General features: G+C 40.8%; 1 protein-coding gene and 1 pseudogene across 1 annotated transcript; both read right to left on the minus strand.

The window, feature by feature from the left end:
• Positions 1-599: 599 nt before the first annotated feature.
• On the minus strand, positions 600-14,940 carry LOC118521113 (phosphatidylinositol-binding clathrin assembly protein-like). Its single transcript, XM_036069438.2, has 10 exons — positions 14,664-14,940; positions 12,187-12,329; positions 9,777-9,852; positions 9,010-9,112; positions 8,756-8,849; positions 8,526-8,637; positions 7,530-7,636; positions 6,759-6,800; positions 2,104-2,183; positions 600-717 (listed from the first exon to the last, which is right to left on the minus strand). The coding sequence occupies exons 1-10, from the start codon at positions 14,938-14,940 to the stop codon at positions 600-602; spliced, it is 1,152 nt and encodes a 383-aa protein (XP_035925331.2).
• A 2,709-nt stretch (positions 14,941-17,649) lies between these two features.
• Positions 17,650-18,783, minus strand: LOC118521114 (small nuclear ribonucleoprotein-associated protein B'-like; annotated as a pseudogene).
• Between the last annotated feature and the right edge of the window lie 515 nt (positions 18,784-19,298).

Below are 19,298 nucleotides of genomic sequence, written 5' to 3' on the forward strand. Positions count from 1 at the left end.
GAAGTATGAGGCAAACTAAACTTAAGAGGTTACAGAAGACTTCCATGTTAAGCATAACAGAGTATCACACTGTATTTGTGTATGTGTTTCTTTGTTAAATTTATCTTTTAATTAGTAATTATTTACAAGTACAAAATTCAAAAGTTACAAAATGGTATAGTGAGGACTCTCCCACCCATCCCTTTACATGAACCACCACGTTCTTCGTGGAGGCAGTACATTTTATTCATTTTTTGTATATCTTTCCAGAAGTACTCTTTAAGAAATTATACAAATGTATATATTCTTTTTTCTGTTTTTAAAAACGAAGATGGGAGCATACTATACTTTGTTTCACACCTTGCTTATTTTCCATTTAACAATATATCTTACAGATCATTCCATTTCAGTACATAAAAACAAGCCCCTTATTGATAGTCATTTTGCTATCACAACATTGTTAACGGATATCCCTGTTCATATATCATTTCACAACCCTGAATATATACATTAGATAAATTCTACAAATGAAATCACTAGGTCCAAGACTGCTTCAGGAAGAGGCAGCAGACACAGTAGGTGGTTAAGCAGTGGAAGAATTAAAGCCTCTAATTCTGCTTTCAGTGATTACTGATATAATCATATAATCGAGTTATGTTACCTGCAAACCAAGCTCTGCTTGCTGAAGCTTTCACAACTGGATTATTTGGGATAGAGGGATTCAATGCATGCTGGAGACTTCAAAGATTACAAGAAAAATGAGACACACTGGAGAATAAATAGAATCACATATATCCTACCCAGCTGAGCCTACATTTCCTTAATTCAACCATTTATCCATCCATTATTCCATCCATCCAACTTTGTACCAACTATACATCTATCTATGATAAAGAAAAGAAACAGTCAACAGACTTGTTGTCTAATAGGACATGAATATAAGTCAATTGTAATCAATATAACCTAAACAGTGGAATGAATGAATAATACATGAGCCTTATAGAAATTTTGAACAATACTGAAAAGTAAAAAAGAAAAGAAAAGAAAAGAAAATTGAAATCAACCATAATTTTTCCACTCAGAAATAACTCACATGAACATTTTGAAGTGATATACCTCAAAATTTGTATTATTTAATTTGTATATATACCTTTTTAAATTTTATTTTATTATGTTATGTTAATCACCATACATTACATCATTAGTTTTTGATGTAGTGTTCCATGATTCATTGTTTGCATATAACACCCAGTGCTCCATTCAGTACGTGCCCTCCTTAATACCCATCACCGGGCTAACCCATCCCCCCACCCCCCTCCCCTCTAGAACCCTCAGTTTGTTTCTCAGAGTCCATAGTCTCTCATGGCTTGTCTCCACCTCCGATTTCCTCCCCTTCATTTTTCCCTTCCTACTATCTTCTTCTTTTTTTTTTTTTTTTTTTAACGTATAATGTATTATTTGTTTCAGAGGTAAAGGTCTGTGATTATCAGTCTTACACAGTTCACAGCGCTCACCATAGCACATAACCTCCCCAATGTCCATCACCCAGCCACCCCATCCCTCCCTAGAGGGTATTATGCTAAGTGAAATAAGTCAATCAGAGAAAGACATGTATCATATGACCTCACTGATATGAGGAATTCTTAATCTCAGGAAACAAACTGAGGGTTGCTGGAGTGGGGGGGCTGTATATATATATTCTTATATAGAAGAGTGTATATATGTATGTGCATATACATGTGTATAGACACAGATCTTGAATGTTACTATGCACACTGTTTTGTGGATAAATACTAAATAATCGTCTACAACAGTTATTCTCACTAGAGGAGCCTCTAAGAGAAGAAATCAAATTCTTCAAAAGAGGGTTTATTCCAGTCCCAACTTCTGACTTTGAGAATCATTCAACATAATAAAAGATGTTTCCTTGGGAAGCATATCACCCCTGTGGAGAGTATGGGATCCCAGAAAAGACTGAAAACCTCTCTTCCATATTATCATTTAAAATGTGTTCCAGCATGTTCAAAGCCTATTATTTACTTAGTCACCTTCATATTGTTAAAAATAGGGAAATTATTTAGAGAGAAACAAAAGTAATCTAAATTAAGACAGTTATTATCTTACCTGTAAGGAAGCAAACCGTCATTGTTCTCTTCCAAAGAAGCTAAATGCTGTTTTAGTGCTTCAAGTAAACTGCGGGGTGCCTGAAGATAAAGTTATTGTGAGAGACAGATTTTCTGATAGTTCTTAGCAAATTCATACTCTCTTACATCATCAAAAGGTTCTGAACAAAAATGAAGACACCTATGAATGAACAACCACAGTTGACCTTCAAACAATGTGGGAGTTAGGGGCACACACCCTTGTGCAGTTGACTCCCCCAAAACTTAGCCACGGATAGCTTACTATTGACTGGGAAGCCTTACCAATAACATAAACAGTCTATTAACACAGATTTTATATGTTGTATGTATTATGTGCTGTATTCTCACAACAATACCTAACTTCTTCTTCATTTTTTCAGTATTTGTAGGCTACACAGTTCATCTGTGAGTTTTTTCAAATTGTCGCAAATCTCCAAAAAACTTTCCAATATATTTATAGAAAAAAGCTCCACATATAAGTGGACCTGCATAGTTCAAACCCATGTCGTTCAAGGGTCAACTGCAATTGCTACAAACAAATTCATTATGAAAAGCAGCATCTTGACATCAAATCAGATTTTCAAACTGTGCTTTCATGTACATTTTTTAAAAAATGGCCAAAGGACTGCTAAAACATCTATCTCTTTTGGACTTGAAATCATTATTTTTGACTCCTTCACAAGGAAGGGCAACAAACACATGGGCCCGAAAACAGAGGGGCCTACCTAGCACTCAGCGAGAATGACACAGCCAAGCAGATACCTGCTCAGAGGGCGTTGGAGCCCAATGTGGGGACCAGGAGAAGACCTGTCCAGGAATGCCTCTTCACAACGTGGGCACCCTGAGTACAGAAGACTTAGAGAATCTGTGCCTTGACGAAGCTCACAGGCACCTCAGCAGTGGAAAGGACCAGGACATCTGCAGCCTCGGGTGAACCTCAAAGCCTCAAGCATACAAGATGGGCAAGAAGGGGCAACGGGACACCCAAAAATGATCAGGGGGACTGCCAGTTTCATTAGGGCAGACACACGGTTGCCAAAGGGATAGAGTATTCTGGTTCATTCATTCAGTCATTCAATAAATATGTAACAAAATAACTACCAAAGAATAACTAAAATAACAAAATAAGAACAGTTATCAGTAAATTTGAACAATGTTTGCTGGAAAGAATCCTTTTCATCCGAGTTGTTTTCAGACAATTCGCTGACAGCTATAAATCTGTGGCCATGCTGCTGCCCAAGGTTAGCAGACGTGATTAGCAGAACACTGCTTAGGACTACTGGAAACTTAAAACGCACCAAGGCGCTTTACAATGGAAGCGTAGATATGAATCTGTAAGACCTCTTCTGTGAGGCACGCAGTTACCCTCCACCCACCAAAACCACAGAAACACTGTGGTGAAGTGAGGAGAATGCATCCAGGTATACATTAGGGTGGAACCATCTGGTAGGCCTTTTGAGCTCTGACGAGGGATGTGGCCCAGAGACGTATGTCTGAATGTGCTGGTGTACAATAAAGATGCATCAGATGGCAGACAGAGCAGACCTTGCCACCAGAGTTTCTGGGAGTCCCACCGAGCACAAACAGCACAGAATGGTGGAACAGTGAGGGACAGACATAGACACATGAGACAGTCACTCACAGGAGGAGGCTCTGTGAGCCCCAGACCATGTCAAAATCAAGGTAGAAAGGGTTAGCTGGAGAAACGGGGGAGATTTCCTTTTAAGAAAACACAAGGGTTTGGGCGAGCCTTAAGATGGTGAGTTCAGCATCCGAACAGTTCAGCATCCATTCATACGGTAAAGACTGATGGAACCTACAGCATTTCACTCCATTCCAGGGTTCCCAGGGCACCCAAGAAAGCACGTCATGGGAGCAGCTCTGCCAACCCTATGCCATGACAAATGACTTTCTGTACTGACTGAGGGCCAGGGGCTGGCGTACTGATAAGGAAGCGCTCCCAGTAAAAGGACTTGATTTACGGAGGAAGGAATGAAGCTCTACAAGAAAGTTTAGCAACAAAGAGCTTCGCCTGTCTTCCACAGCCTCTCCCGTAGCCATCTGCTTTGTTTTTGATTCAGGGATCCTGGGAACCAGAATTGAGGTAAGGAGGAGAGAGGGCGGCCCAGTGGGAAATGTGGTCCCCCATCCTGGGACTCCTTCTGTCTGATATTCCCCTTGAAGCTCTGACCACAGGCACTGAGCAGTGAAGGAGGCCAAGGCCAAGATGCCAAGTCCAGCTCAGTTCAGGCTTGCCTGTGCCCTCATGATGGCCAAACTGCAGTTCTCAGCAAAGGAACCCTTCCCACCTCTACCACCTACCTGAAGAAACTGAGGTTAATGTGGAGAAAATTCAGAGAGAGGGCTACATTTTGGGAGTTATCTAGGCATGCTTCTGTAGTCTTTTTCAGGAACTCAGGAGCGGGGACTGTGTCTCATTCATTATAGCTCCTTCCTCCTGAAGGGGTCAAGCATGTGTTTGTGAATGACTGTTGATTGATATCCACCAGTTAAGGTGCCTTTGGGCAATGAAATCCCATCTTCTCCCCTAGTCACCCAGACATTCTCACTTTTTCTGTGTTCTGGTTATCTGCTTTCTCATTCAGGAAGCTGTGAAGGACTTCATCCAACAGTGGGGTTCAGTGTCTGTGCACAGGTCCCCTTTGTACTTATCTGTACATGAAGGAATGCTTGCGCTGTGTATATGTTAGAAAACACATTTCTTTACAGATGTATGGGAAGACATCAGACAGAAAGTCCCTCCTTCTCTGCCGCCAAACCTAACATCTATTTGCATCTACAACCATCCTATCCTTGCCTCCTCCATCCTCTTACTGGAGGCCACTGCTACATCCACAGTGTTCTGGACCCAATGTCCTATAATTCCTGAGGGGACCTCAATCTACTACCCCTGTCTCCCCCTACATCTTCACCCTCTCTCTCTTCATATGACTACCACCTGTGCCAGGTACTGTCTGGGTACTTCACCTTCCTCCAGTCCCAACCAAGGCAGGCCTGCCACACCAAGGTCAGGTTTGGGCTTTTAAGCCCTGACTTACGGGATGGGGAGAGCTGGGGGACGGCCATGAAAGCCCTGAGTCTCTGGGCTATGCTGCAACTTAACTGTAGTTAGAGGCCTAGAGGCCAGGAGTGGGTGGGGGAAAATCCTGATGGGGCATGTAACTTGTGGGGTGGAGATCTCTGTATCTTAAATAGTCTCCACCTACCCTCCAGGCAAAATAGTAAACAGAAACGCAATCACCTTCCAGGAGGATGCAGAAATTGGTGCCAATCTTAAAGATAAAAAGGATGCAGGGGCGATGTCCCCATCATATCTCCATGTAATTCACCATTATGGCCCCAAAACCAGTCAGGCCCTGGAGAATGAGAAACTACAGCATAAGCAATCAAGTAGTAATCCAACTGTAGCCACGTGCCAGGTACAACAGTTTCTCTGGTACAGGTAGATGCACGGTGTGTGTGAATGTTCTGCTTTCCATTGCTATCAAAAGCGTAAGTCACAAAGAGCTTGTAGGCATGGAATGGACAACTGTATACACTTACAGTTTTGACCCAGGGTGTGTTAACTCTTTCAACATTCTGTCATACTATGATCAGAAGAAGTCTAGATCATCTGGTTATCCCTCAGAAAATCACACTGATCCACTTATATCCATGATGTCATGCTAACTGGATCCGATGAGCAGGAAGTGGCCAGTATAATAGAGACCCAGAAAGCTACATGTGTTCCAGAAGGTAGGAGCTAAACCCTACAAAGATTCAGGGGCCTTCTATTTTGGTAACATTTTTAAGGTTCCAGTGGCCAGGGATTTACCAGGAAATTCTATCCAAAATAGAAGATAATGTAGTGCATCTTGCACCTCTCACCATCAAAAAGGAAACACAACACCTGTTAGGCCTCTTTGAGTTCTGGAGACAAGCATGTTCCCGCCCCAGGGAAAATAATGCTTTGGCCCATATCCCAGATGACCGAAAAGCCTGCCACATTAGTTTGGGGCCCAGAGCAGGAAAGGACTGCTCAAGCCCAATGGCACGTGTGGGACAGAGCACAAGCGAGTCCAAAAGGCACGTCAGGCTGCCTGAGCAGGTTGCCAGACCTTCGTTTCCGCCACCCCTCTACCTCATATCCCACCCACGGCCATGTGAGAGATTCCTGATGAGCGGCTTCCAGGGAAGGAAAAAGCCTGAGTTCATTTGATTCGCACAACACTGCTATGAGAAAGACAAGAGTATTACACCCATTTTGCAGCTGCATAAATGAGCCATGGAGAATGGAAATGAGTTGCTTGAGAGCCCAAATATTCTGCTGTTGCCACTGATCAGTTCTGTCCATTTAAAAAGCATAGTCTAGCTGTTCTACTACGAGTCACCTTTTAGCACTCAGCAGGGACTGGCCTCTTTTATAAAAGCAACAGCTCAAAGACCTGTTCAGAAAACACATGTCTATGTATCTACATATGTATGTATGGGTGTATGTTAGTCATGAGGAAATGAAAATACATATGTATGTTTATGGCAAAGGATGGAGTCTCAGATGATATATTATGAATATAATAAATACATATACGTAACAACAACAAAACTCATTTAAACACATAGGAAAGATACACTGACCTGTGTAAGACGTGGAATGTTGTTCTGGTCAATTCCAACTTGCTGAATTCACAAACGAGGGGGGAAAGTACACATTACAACAGGGAGTGGCAACAAAGAAAAGTAACTGTGAGACCAATGTGCACACAAAAGAGAAAATACCTAGCTGATCAAGAAAAACATGTCAAGCTAAGGTAGGCCTTGTACACTTAAACTTATAGTCATCCTAAGGATAAACCTATGGAAAAAAAAAAAAAAAAAAGACTTGCCAGATATTGAATCTTTGCTGTTCTGGAAAGAGCTAAGCTACATTTTGGATATTATACAAATGTGTTCTAATTTGTCAAGTACTCAGAAGTCAGCTGTTATACATATTGTTGTTCTCCTGTGAGTAATACGTTGTGTTTTGTTTTTGTTGTCTTGTGTTTGCTTTGCTTTGGTTTTCAGAAGTTCAACTGCTGCTTGCCTAGGCATATTTATTCTGCTTGGGTTCTTCTGAGTGTCAGGGGAAATGTGCGGGTCACCTCATGTGTTTCCTTCTTCAACTGATCACAGACCTATTGTCCACTGCCTGAAAAGACATATGTCATATGAGCTGTTTCTGGCAGGAGGATAAGCTTGGCAACAGTTATCTTCATGGCTACAAACAAAAATCCTTGAACTACTTAATTTTAGTGTATAGTTTCACTGTTTACAAAACAGTTAAAAATACTAACAATTTCTGTGTGTTTGTGCTATTAAACTAGTACAGAAAACAGCGGAAAAGCCTTGGATAGAAACAGATTTCCACACCTCTGCAACTTTCAGGAACTGTACCAGTTTGGTTGTTCTTTCGAGGAACTTGATGTAAATATCCAAACTTTCCTTGCATTCGTTTTTCCTCATATCAAAATATTTGTCTAAAAATAAAAAAAAATTACCATGAAGGAGCCGGTATCTATTTTAAGCTGAATCTGTATATCATTTTAACTTGTTCAGGACCATTATAGCTTTAATCCAGTTATAGTCTGTCTTAGCAAGCAACAACACTATTCAATCCACATAATCAACAGATTTTTATGAAGTACCATATGCTAAACACTGATGCTGGGAAGATATCTAGAGTTTAATAGCATACACAGATAGTTTAGTTTAGTTTAATTTCTACAACTTCCAGTCTGTAATCTTATTTACTAACATCAAGCTCTGAAGCTTTTTTTTTTTTTTTTTTAAAGATTTATTTATTTATTTACTTGACAGAGAGAGACCAGCGAGAGAGGGAACACAAGCAGGGGGAGGGGGAGAGGGAGAAGCAGGCTCCCCGCAGAGCAGGGAGCCCGATGCGGGGCTCGATCCCAGGACCCTGGGATCACGACCTGAGCCGAAGGCAGACGCTTAACGACTGAGCCACCCAGGCGCCCCTTGAAGCTTTTTGAGGGAATGAGCTGTGTTTCCTACTCTTTTATAACTCTACAAATGTACTAGATACTCCTTCGGTGTAAGAAAAATCATGGAAGCTTGGAGAACAGTTCCTGCGGAATGAATCGTTCATGAAGGCTAAATTAGGACAGAAATTTCCCAGAAATATCAATTAGCACTTATACAAAAACTATACAGTTCTGTGGCTAATTAGTCAAGGAATTTTTATCCAAAAAAGCAATATGATATCTCATTATTTTAAAATATGTATGACCTTAAAAGGATCTTCTATTTGGAATCTAAAATAAATGTAGTCTACGTTAGTCTAAACGTAGAGGTAAAAGGTTTTTACCAGTTTATTTTTTAAGCCATGTTTATTCTTTAGCCTACCTAGCAAATTAAGGATCCCCTCATTATAGGCTGCAAAGAGGCGAAGAGAATCCTTAAAGAGGATCACGAAAGCAGCATGTATTATACCATTCGTTAGTTCATCAGGATTTGCCTGGAAATTAAGTAAAAGAGTAATCAATTACCACCACAGTTTAAAACAATTCCTTCTCCACTTACTGCTAAACAACGTCATTTACCAGTATGTTTAACAGGATTCATAAAGCTCTTACATTAAAATTAAGAAGAGCATCAAACTGAGTTTGAATAACTGGAAGAGTGTTTAGCAGCTGTTTTGTATCCATAGTTCTCATCATACCACCCATCCTATAAAAGAGAAAAGAGATTCGTGATATCAGTAATTAGGAGTCTAAGAAGCACTGTGACATCAGGATCTTAAAATAAAGCTGTGTTTTTGGTCAGCGACATATCGGAGGACTTACGTATTTCAGTATTTCTTGCTTACAAACTAATGATATTTACTGACCCTCTCTTGGTTTTGGTGATGTCAGATGCGATCAGTCTATATGCGAGCGACTTCTCATTCAAATACCTGCTGTATCGTCTGATGAAGGCTGACATAGCATAGCCTAAAAATGAAATTCTTCATTATTTCCAATTTATTTCTTATTTTTATTATTTTTAATTAACATATAATGTCTTATTTGTTTCAGGGGTACCGGTCTGTGATTCACCAGTCTTACACAGTTCACAGCGCTCACCAGAGCACATACCCTCCCCGGAGTCCATCCCCCAGGCACCCCGTCCCTCCCACCCCCCACCGCTCCGGCAGCCCCCAGATCGTTTCCTGAGATTAAGAGTCTCTTACAATTTAACCGATATTAACCATCTACAATATATGTCAATAAATGCACAGGCTTATCATTTCACATCCACCCATGTACCTCAACAAATCTTTGAAGCACAAAAGCTAGAATGGACCTTACTAATTATCTAGTCCAATATTCCTCACACTTTCTGCTACAGACTATTTCTTATTTCCTCAAAGCCTTGAAATCACCTCATGATGTAGTGTTGATGGTGACTTCCTGAATAGAGGAAATAATTGAACTTTATCAGTTTCTTTCACATCTCCACAGAAACTATTGTAAATTCTTAACATTTTCCTGAAACTCCCCATTCCACTGTCACCATCCCTTCTCAAACCTCCCATGTTTTAACCAGGCATGGTTTTCAAAACAGAGCTTTTCCCTCCTTGCCACATGGACTATTCCCATCAAAGAATCGTCTTACCTTCTATGACACTTTTATCCAGAAAGTTGTGTAAAGTGAACAAAGAGTTTCTAGATGCAAGATGTTGGATAAAACGCTGTCAAATGTGCCAAATTATAAAATTAGCTTCTGTCCACAAATAGAGCTCTTTAATGAGTTTATCATTGTGAATACATATTTAACATAATTCTATCATATAGCTTCTAGCTATTTCAGGAGCATTGATTAAGGTGAGCGTGATCATATCCTGGGTTACCCAACATAAGAATATGCACCGTTGTCAACTCTCCTCTGTCTATATATCTCCCAGAGAAAAAAGGGGTTAAACATTAAAGCTCATGGGAATATACACTCTTTGCCCCCAGGACTTTCTATCTAGCCATTCCCCCCTTTTTTATTTTGAGAAGTTTTAATTAATTACAGAACTATTTCAATAGTGAACATTAAACTATTTAATAATTTAATTTGCAGAAAATTTTAAAATAATTTGATACATCTGGGTGCCACACTACCCAGAAATGATAACAGCTAACTTTTTAACATAACTGCTTCAAGTCTATTTTTACAATAAGAAGAATAAAGTTTTATAGACAAAGTTGAAAGTGCCCTTTGCCCATCCCCAAGTTCCATTTACTTTTCCTCCCCTGAAGGTAACTGCTATCATAATTTTAATCTTTATAGTCTATTTTCTTTATAGTTTCAGATATATTTGTTTCATGGACAAATATTAAGTATTTTTAAATTTACATAAATAATATTATATCTGAATGTCATTCTGCAACTTACTTCCTCTATTAGCATTGTTTTTGAGATCTAGCCTCATTGGTATTCATCCCATGTAATGTTATATAGTACTTCATTGTATATATGCACTTCGTTTTAGTTATCTGTTCTGTACTGATAGAAATTTAGGTGATTTCTACTTTTTAATTATTATAAATATGCTATAAGATGTGGATGTGCTGGGTCACTGGGCTTGGCATTTTCAATTTTACTAAACATGTCTCAATGATCTCCTCTCCCCAGTCATAAATTCCAGCAACTAATATTTTAAATTTTATCTGAGCACATTGTCAGATGGTTATCAGCAATTCTGGTTTCCTTTTCTATGAATTCTCTGTTCATTTGTCTTGTGCATTATTCCACTACACTGCTTTTTTTCTTACTGGTCATGTATCCTGAATATTAATCTTTTTTCTGTAATATATATGTTGGAAATATCTTATTCCAACTTTATGGTGTCTTCCCTACTCAAACGTTATAAGCATATTCTCCTACATTTTCTTCAATTTTAAAATTTAGGTTTTTGCATTTATAGATGTTTCATTCATGGGGAACTTATCTTTGTATATTGGGGTAAGATTAAGATCTCATTCTATTTTTTCCAAAGGATGTTATTTCTACCAAAAGGCTTTATTTTATTGTATTGTATTTAAATTCTAGTTAGTTAACATACAGTGCAAGTGCAATATTGGTTTCAGGAGTAGAATTCAGCGATCCATCACTTATATATGACACCCAGTGCTCATCACAACAAGAGCCCTCCTTAATACCCATCACCCATCCAGCCCACCCCCCCCCATTCACCTCCTTCCATCAACCCTCAGTTTGTTCTCTACCTTTAAGAATCTCTTATGGCTTGTTTTCCTCTCTCTCTCTCTTTTTTCCCCCTTCCCCTATGTTCATCTGTTTTGTTTCTTAAATTCCACATATGAGTGAAATCATATGGTCTTTGTCTTTCTCTGACTTATTTCACTTAGTATAATACACTCTAGGTCCATCCATGTCGTTGCAAATGGCAACATTTCATTCTCCAAAAGGCTTTATCTTAAATTCTATACTTTCCCCCACATTTTTTGTGCCACCAAGTTCCCATATAAATACATAGTTCTACTTTTTATCAATACCATACTGTATAATTAGTTGCTTTATAGTAAGTTTCAAAATCCAGTCAATTTCTAAATCCTAATTTTTTAATGCAAAGCTTACTGAGACAAAATGTTAAAGGAGAATAAGTAATTTGATGTTAAAGAACATTTCAGTTCTGTAAAATACAAAAAGAGTGTACGTGGGGAGAGGTGGACAGGTGATGATGTAATCCACTCAGGCACCTGGTTTCTCCTGGTAAAGTAAAGCAATACATCTTTGAGGGTTTTCTCTCTTTGGTCTAAAGAATCTAAAGAATTGAGAGAAATGTCCACTCTATTACCCACTTTATTATCTAGGGGCTAAAACAGTATACCCTCCAATAAAGATTGCAAAGATAGACTCCTAAGTAAAAATGCAAAAATCAGCCTTTTGGTACCTATTGCTATTCACTTCCCCCACTTGTCACAAAGTAAAGGATAATAAGCCTTGACAAACCAAGAATATTTTGTGATCCTGAACTGACAGTGCTTTGATTGACCACGTGCATACCCGGCGTGCTCACCTCATTTCCATGCACCATAAGGTGATGTACAGTAACCAAGGCTTTGAACACGACCACCCAGCTGCTGCTCCTGGTTTTCTCAGAAAGAATATCAGCCAAATGTTCAACACTCATATTTGTTCCATTTATGTACTGTATTAGGTCTGAATTAGAGACAGTGACAAGTATTAAAACACAGACTGAGAAATAATTTTCAAACCCAAAATTGGTAACTTTAACTTAAATACAGAGCAATCAAATGTCAGAAATGACAAAGAGAATAATCCAAAACATTTTCCTCATTACTGGTATTACAATTTGTACAGATATATGTTACATTACAGTTAATGCCCATCTACGCTATTGTCCTGGGTACTTGATGGGGGTAGGAACTGTGTCCACTTTGGTCACCAGGTGTCCCCAAGACCCAGCGAGTTATGGTAAATAGTTGTTGAATGAATGAATAGGACTCAAGAAGGTAACATACACAATGCCATGCAGGTTGTTAAGTGGCAGGGCTGGTATTTGAAATCAGACTTGTTTGACCAAGATATTAACCATTATGTCACACTGCCTCCTGAAAGAAAAGTGTCATTACATGAGGTTCAGTCAGGAGCTTTCCTTGTAGTGTTACCCCATGTCTGACCCTTTTGCTTGCATCCTTCAACCTTTTGTTGCTTCTTCTCCTTTTTTAAAAAAAATTTTAAGTAAACTCTACCCCCAACGTGGGGCTCAAACTCACGACCCCAAGATCAAGACTCACATGCTCTACCAACTGAGCCAGCCAAGTGCCCCTATTGCTTGTTCTTCTTGAGTCCACTTTCATATAGCCTTATACCTGGTTTACTTTTTTTTTTTTTAGATTTTATTTATTTATTTATTTGACAGCGAGAGAGGGAACATGAGCGGGGGAGTGAGAGAGGGAGAAGCAGGCTTCCCGCCGAGCAGGGAGCCCGATGCGGGACTCGATCCCGGGACCCTGGGATCACAACCTGAGCCGAAGGCAGACGCTTAACGACTGAGCCACCCAGGCGCCCCTATACCTGATTTACTAAAACAGCTTCCCAACTGCCTGCTTAGGGTTATAACCATCCATCAATTTACTTCATACCACCCCTCAAAAGCTAACTTTCATAATTTCATTTTTCCATTCAACAACATGCAATGATTCCCTACTGTTTGTCACTTCAAAATCCTCTGTGGTTTCAAAACTGTCTGTAAACTGGGGCGCCTGGGTGGCTTAGTCGGTGAAGTGTTTGCCTTCAGTTCAGGTCATGATCCCAGGGTCCTGAGATCGAGTTCCGTGTCGAGCTCCCTGCTCCACAGGGAGCCTGCTTCTCCCTCTCCGTCTGCTGTTCCCCCTGCTTGTGCTCTCTCTGTCAAATAAATAAATAAAATCTTTAAAAAACTGTAAGCTATCATTATAAAACAACCTTATCCCTAGCACTTATTAATCAGCATGTTCACATGCGTAGCACCAGGATACGTACTGAGGAGGGTGCTTAGGAAATATGCTAGTGGAGCGATAGGCTGACCTTAACCTAGATCCGCTTATTCAAGTATATATACTACATTCCAGTGGCTATGCCATGGTTAAGGCTATGAAGAATGAGCTTCTCTCATGTTTTTTCTCTAAGTCAGGTTCATTCCTCTTTCTGGTAAGTTTCCTCTGCAAGTTTTTTGTTTCCACTTTCCCACTATTTATTTCAGCCTTTGGACTGAACCTTTAACCTTTGGGAATCATGGTACTGACTCAAGTGCCCCCTTTGGTTCCATGCACCTCTCACATAGCTAACTCTTGTTCATCTTTTAGGGCTTGAGAAGCCAATTTTGGCACATACTAAATCAATACTAAAATGGAGAGTTTTTAAGCAAAATACCAAAATAAGAAGGTGATCATAAGAGTGAGTTGGCTGTGACGTTTTCCAAAGCAGTGGGATTAATGTATATTGGAAAAGTACATATTGTTGATGAAGTCAGTGCTCGATGTGAACTCAAACAATAGGGGGCAAGGCTAGCCTGAGAGTCTGTTCTGTCTTTGAGCAACAGATAATTTCAAGAATCAAAATTCTGTCCCCTGGAAACATTCATAGGGGCACAAAAAATGTTGTTGGACATTCTAAAGCCTATTCGTTGACCTTAGGTTAGTACTGCTTATGGGATGATCTGCTCTATAGACTTTTCCTTCCTTTACCTCACAAGTCTTGCTGAATGTAATGATTTATAAGGGGGTTCGGGTGGACTTTGGAATTAGGCCCTTTTCAGAAGGCTGGGTTGTTATTCCACCACTTCGTCTGTCCTAAGTTATTGGAGTAACTTATAAATAGTTCAGAGTTTGGACGTAAAAAGGCCAGTGGTTCTCTTCCAGGCTCGCTCCAAGGTGACTGGGGGTAAGAATTCAATCTCCCCTCAATGCTCCTGCAAGAAAATGCGGGTTGGGGGAGGGGAGCGGGGGCCCGACATTCGAGGCACCTAGGCCTCACGAGCTGCCTACTCACTCGCCAGGTGTTTCGCCTCGGGTTCTGTGGGCTCATCGGTGGTCGCCCCGAGGGCAGCCTTGGACGCAGACGACCCCATGTGTGCGTCGCAGACTGTCAGCCACGAGGGTGACGGCCCGGGAGTCTGGTCCCTCCTCTTCCGGACCAGCGGAGGGAGCGAGGGAGCCCCGCAGGCAACAGGCGGCGCTGCGGCCGTGACGGAGTAAAGACCTGCCCTGCGCTGGGCCACCTTCTCTTCCCGCTGCCGACGCAGACCTGCAGCATTGTGACGTGGCATTTCAAGCGGCGAGGCGGGGCGCCCGGGTGGCTCAGTGGGTTGGGCGGCTGCCTTCGGCTCAGGTCATGATCCTGGAGGCCCGGGATCGAGTCCCGCATCGGGCTCCCTGCTCGGCGGGGGGTCTGCTTCTCCCTCTGACCCTCCCCCCTCTCATGTGCTCGCTCTCTCTCTCTCATTCTCTCTCTCTCAAATAAATAAATAAAATCTTTAAAAAAAAATAAAGCGGCGAGGCATCAGGGTGCTCTGCAAGAGTGCTGGGAAACTTGGCTGCAGGCTAAGAAGCGGGTTCGAGGACAGGGCTGAGCTTGGGGCAGGGCATCTCCAGAGGAGCGAGGGCAGATCCTTCGCAGAGTAGATGCTCAATAACAAAATAAACAACCATCGATTGAATATTATGAAGAAGGGGGACATGTTGGGGACTCCAGATGAAAGGTCTGCGGATCTTCAGGTCTTGGAAAGTTCACATATTATGGGGACTATTTCCTGCTTGAGGACATGTTCTATCCTTCACCCGGCATCACATATATAATAAGTCCATAGAGTTGTTCATACGATCACTTTATTATCCTTTTAATATCTCTGGAATCTGTAGTGATGTTCCCACTGTCGTTCCTTATATTGGTAAGTCTTCTCTCATCTTTTTCTTCATAGCTCTGGGTAGAGAGCTATCAGATGTAATGATCTTCTCAAAGAACCAACTTTTGGTTTCATTGATTTTCTCTATATTCGGTTTTCTATTTCATTGATTTCTGCTCATTATTTCCTTCTACTTCCTTTTCATTTATTTTGCTCTTTATTTTCTGGTTTCTTAAGGTAGGTTAGATAACTTATTTGAGATTCCTCTTCTATTATAATACAAGCATTTAGACTTAAGTACTGCTTTTCTTGTCAAAGAACAGATTTCTTATGATTTCAATCTTTTAAGCTTTGTTGAGATTTATTTTATGAAACAGAATATACTCTATCAAGATCAATGTTCTGTGTACCCTTGAAAAGATGCATATTTTTCTACTATTAGGTGCAATGTTCCAATTAAATGTGTAGTATAGTTCCTGACGTTGTATCACAAGTGACTGAAATTGGTCATTTTTGGTTTTGGAGCCTTCCCCCACCGTGCTTAAAATTGGAGAGTTTCTTTGGGTATTTCTTCAAGTTCACTGATCTTCTGCACGCTAATCTTCTGTTAATCCCATCCAGGACAGGTTGCATTTCTAATATTCTGTTTTTCATCCCTAGCAATTCCATTTGGTTCTTTTTATATCTTTTATTGCTCTTCTCATTATGTTCACATTTTCCTTTAAACCCTTGAGGATATTGATAACAGTTGTATTAGTTATTTTAAGATGCGTGTCTGTTAATTCATCTTTGTTAATTCTAGCTCTGTTTCTGTTGACTTATTTTTTTCTTGTGCATGAGTCACATTTTTCTGCTTCTTCCTATGCCTAGCAATTTTGTATGGATACTAGACACTGTTAATTCTACTTTGTTGAGTCCTATATTTTGACGTATTCCATTAAAGAATGTTGAAGTTTGTTTAGATAGGCACATAAACTACTTTCATATCACTTGTATCCTTTCAGGACATGTTTTCTTAAACGGCTTTATTGATATTTAATTCACATACCATACTATTCACCCATTTAGTCTACAATTCAGTAGCTTTTGGTATATTCAGAGTTGTACAACCATCACCAAGATCAATTTACATCTTTACCACCTTCAAAAGAAACCCCAGACTCATTAGCTGTCACTTCCCATCTCCCCCTAAACCATGCATTCCTAGGCAACTACTCTTCTACTTTATGACTCTAAAGATTTTTTTGACATTTTATATAAATGAAATCATTCAATATGTGGGCCTTTGGGACTGCCACCTTTCACTTAGCATAATATATTCCAGGTTCATTCATACTGTAGCATGTATCAGTGCTTCGTTCTTTTTATGGCCAAATAATATGCCATTGTGTGGGTATACTACAATTTATCTATTCATCCACTGATGGATATTTGGCTGTTTCCATATTGAACTATTAATACTGTTTCTTTTACAAGTATTTGTTTCAATACCTGTTTGTAGTTTTGGGTATATACCTACGAGTGGAATTGCATGGTCATATGGTAATTCTATGTTGAACTTTTTGTGAGAAACTGCCAAACTATTTTCCACAGTGTTTGGACCATTTTACAACACCAGGAGCAATGTATAAGGGCTCTAATTTCTTCACATCCTCATCAACATTTGTTTGATTATAGCCATCCTACTGTGTGGCAAGTGATATCTCTTTGAGGTTTCATTTGCATTTCCCTGATGACTAATGATTTAGAGGACTTTTTTTCATGTGCTTATTGGCAATTTGTGTACCTACTTGGGAGAAATGTCTATTCAGACCCTTTGCCCATTTTTTATGTATTTTTATTTTTTTAAGTAGGTTCCACACCCAGCGTGGAGCCCAATGCAGGGCTTGAACTCATGACCCTGAGATCAAGAACTGAGCTAAAATCAAGAGTCAGATGCTTGACCAACTGAACCACCCATGTGGTCCCCTTTGCCCATTTTTAAATTGAGTAATCTTTTTTTCAGTTTTATTGAGGTATGATTAACAAATAAAAGTTTTGTATATATTTAGGTTGTACAATGTCATGTTTTCTTTTAAGGTGTTATAACATGAGGCTTTAGTTTTTACATTTATAATATTCTTAATAGTTTATTATAAACTAGTTTCACAGGCCACAAGGAAGTAAAAGGACTACGTACAGCCTTACAGGAAACAGACAGGGTGCAGAGGAGGGCCAAGATGAGTCTAAGGCCTTGGTGGTGGGTGTATTCCAGGGGGAGGGGGCCCTGAAAGGGAAACCAGACAATCCCGTGAGACTCTGAGAACAAGGGCATAACAAACAAACAGGTCTGTGGTAACCTGGCCCTGGGGTATTAGGCCTCTGTGGAGCTGCTTCCATAACTCTGTGGCCAAGGGTCAAAGAAGTCCTCGCATCCCTGGGGGAGGCGGCCGCATCCCTGGAAAGGGCATGCCCATTGGAGTTCCTTGTCCAGAGGGGGATCCCCATTGGGGGACCCATGGGAGGTCTCATGCCAGGTGGTGGGCCCGTCATGCTTGAAGGGGGTGCCCTCAGCTCATAGGTAGGGGAGGGCCCCCACAGCCAGGTGGCTATTGGGATGGGGCCCTCGCAATACTTCCTGGCTGTGGCAGCAGCTACAGTGGCCACAACATTGCCTCTTCCTTGTGTGGTCATCAGCTGTTGGGATGGCCCACCAACCCCTCAGACAGGCAGACTGGCCCAGCACGTCTTGCGGGAGCCTGGGGCATTGGAACACCAGCTGGGATTTTTCTGCCAGGAGCTTTCCCAATCCCTGGGTCCCTGGCAGCTCCAGCAAGTGGCACTCGGGCAATGCCAGTATCTCTGGGAAGAGATCCCTCTGCTGTCATTCAGACTAGGTTCTCCCCGCAAGCGGCACCAGACCAAGGGCTCACTTCTCTTCTCTTTCTGCTTGTTTTGAGTTCTTCAGCTAGACCTTCCTGAACTCATCACAGTCACAGAGGATCAAATTCATATGCTTGTTGAAAGCCTTGAAGGTGCTAATGAAGATATGGCCATCTTGCAGGGCGCACCTCATCCTGTAATCAACACACTGCAGCATCTTACTGCTCTTGCCCACGGTTGTGGTGGTGGTCCCGATGGCTCCACTTCCTGCTGGGTTCCCCTCAGCACAGCCCACTTCATGCCACCACTCCTGGATGTGCAAATAGGGTCAGGTAAATCCTACTTTCCACCCCGTTGCTGGGCTCTTGAGTTCACCTGAGGACTTAATATATGTAAACACATACTTACAGTTTTTCTGGATGTGGTACTTAAAATCTACTCTTTTAGCAAATTCCAAGTACATAATTTTATTAACTATGGTCACCATACTATACATTAACTAATCTCTCTTATAACTGAAAGTTTGTACCCTTTGACCAACTTCTCCCCATTTCCCCCAACTTCAGCCTCTGGCAACCACCATAATTCTACTCTTTGGTTATATGAGTTCAGTGTTTTTATATTCCACATATAAATGAGATCACGCATTACTTGTCTTTCTGTGCATGGCTTATTTCACTTAGCATAATGTTCTCCAGGTTCATCCATATTGTCACAAATGGCAGCATTTCCTTCTTTCTTACAGCTAAATAATACTCCATTGTATATACACTATATTTTCTTTATCCATTCATCCATCAGTGGACACTTAGATTGTTTCCGTATCTTGGCTATTATTAAAAATGCTACAACAGGGGCACCTGGGTGGCTCAGTCGTTAAGCGTCTGCCTTCGGCTCAGGTCATGATCCCAGGGTCCTGG

The sequence above is a fragment of the Halichoerus grypus genome, chromosome X (assembly GCF_964656455.1).
Source record: "Halichoerus grypus chromosome X, mHalGry1.hap1.1, whole genome shotgun sequence".
NCBI classification, from domain to species: domain Eukaryota; kingdom Metazoa; phylum Chordata; class Mammalia; order Carnivora; family Phocidae; genus Halichoerus; species Halichoerus grypus.

What these genes read in the sequence shown, in the direction of transcription:
- LOC118521113 (XM_036069438.2), bottom strand. Translation starts at nt 14,940, where the DNA reads ATGCCACGTCACAATGCTGCAGGTCTGCGTCGGCAGCGGGAAGAGAAG. An exon ending in CGAGGCGAAACACCTGGCGA is followed by an intron (nt 12,330 to 14,663) that starts GTGAGTAGGCAG and finishes TCTCTAATTCAG; the next exon opens with ACCTAATACAGTACATAAAT. An exon ending in ATCACCAAAACCAAGAGAGG is followed by an intron (nt 8,850 to 9,009) that starts GTCAGTAAATAT and finishes TCTCTTTTATAG; the next exon opens with GATGGGTGGTATGATGAGAA.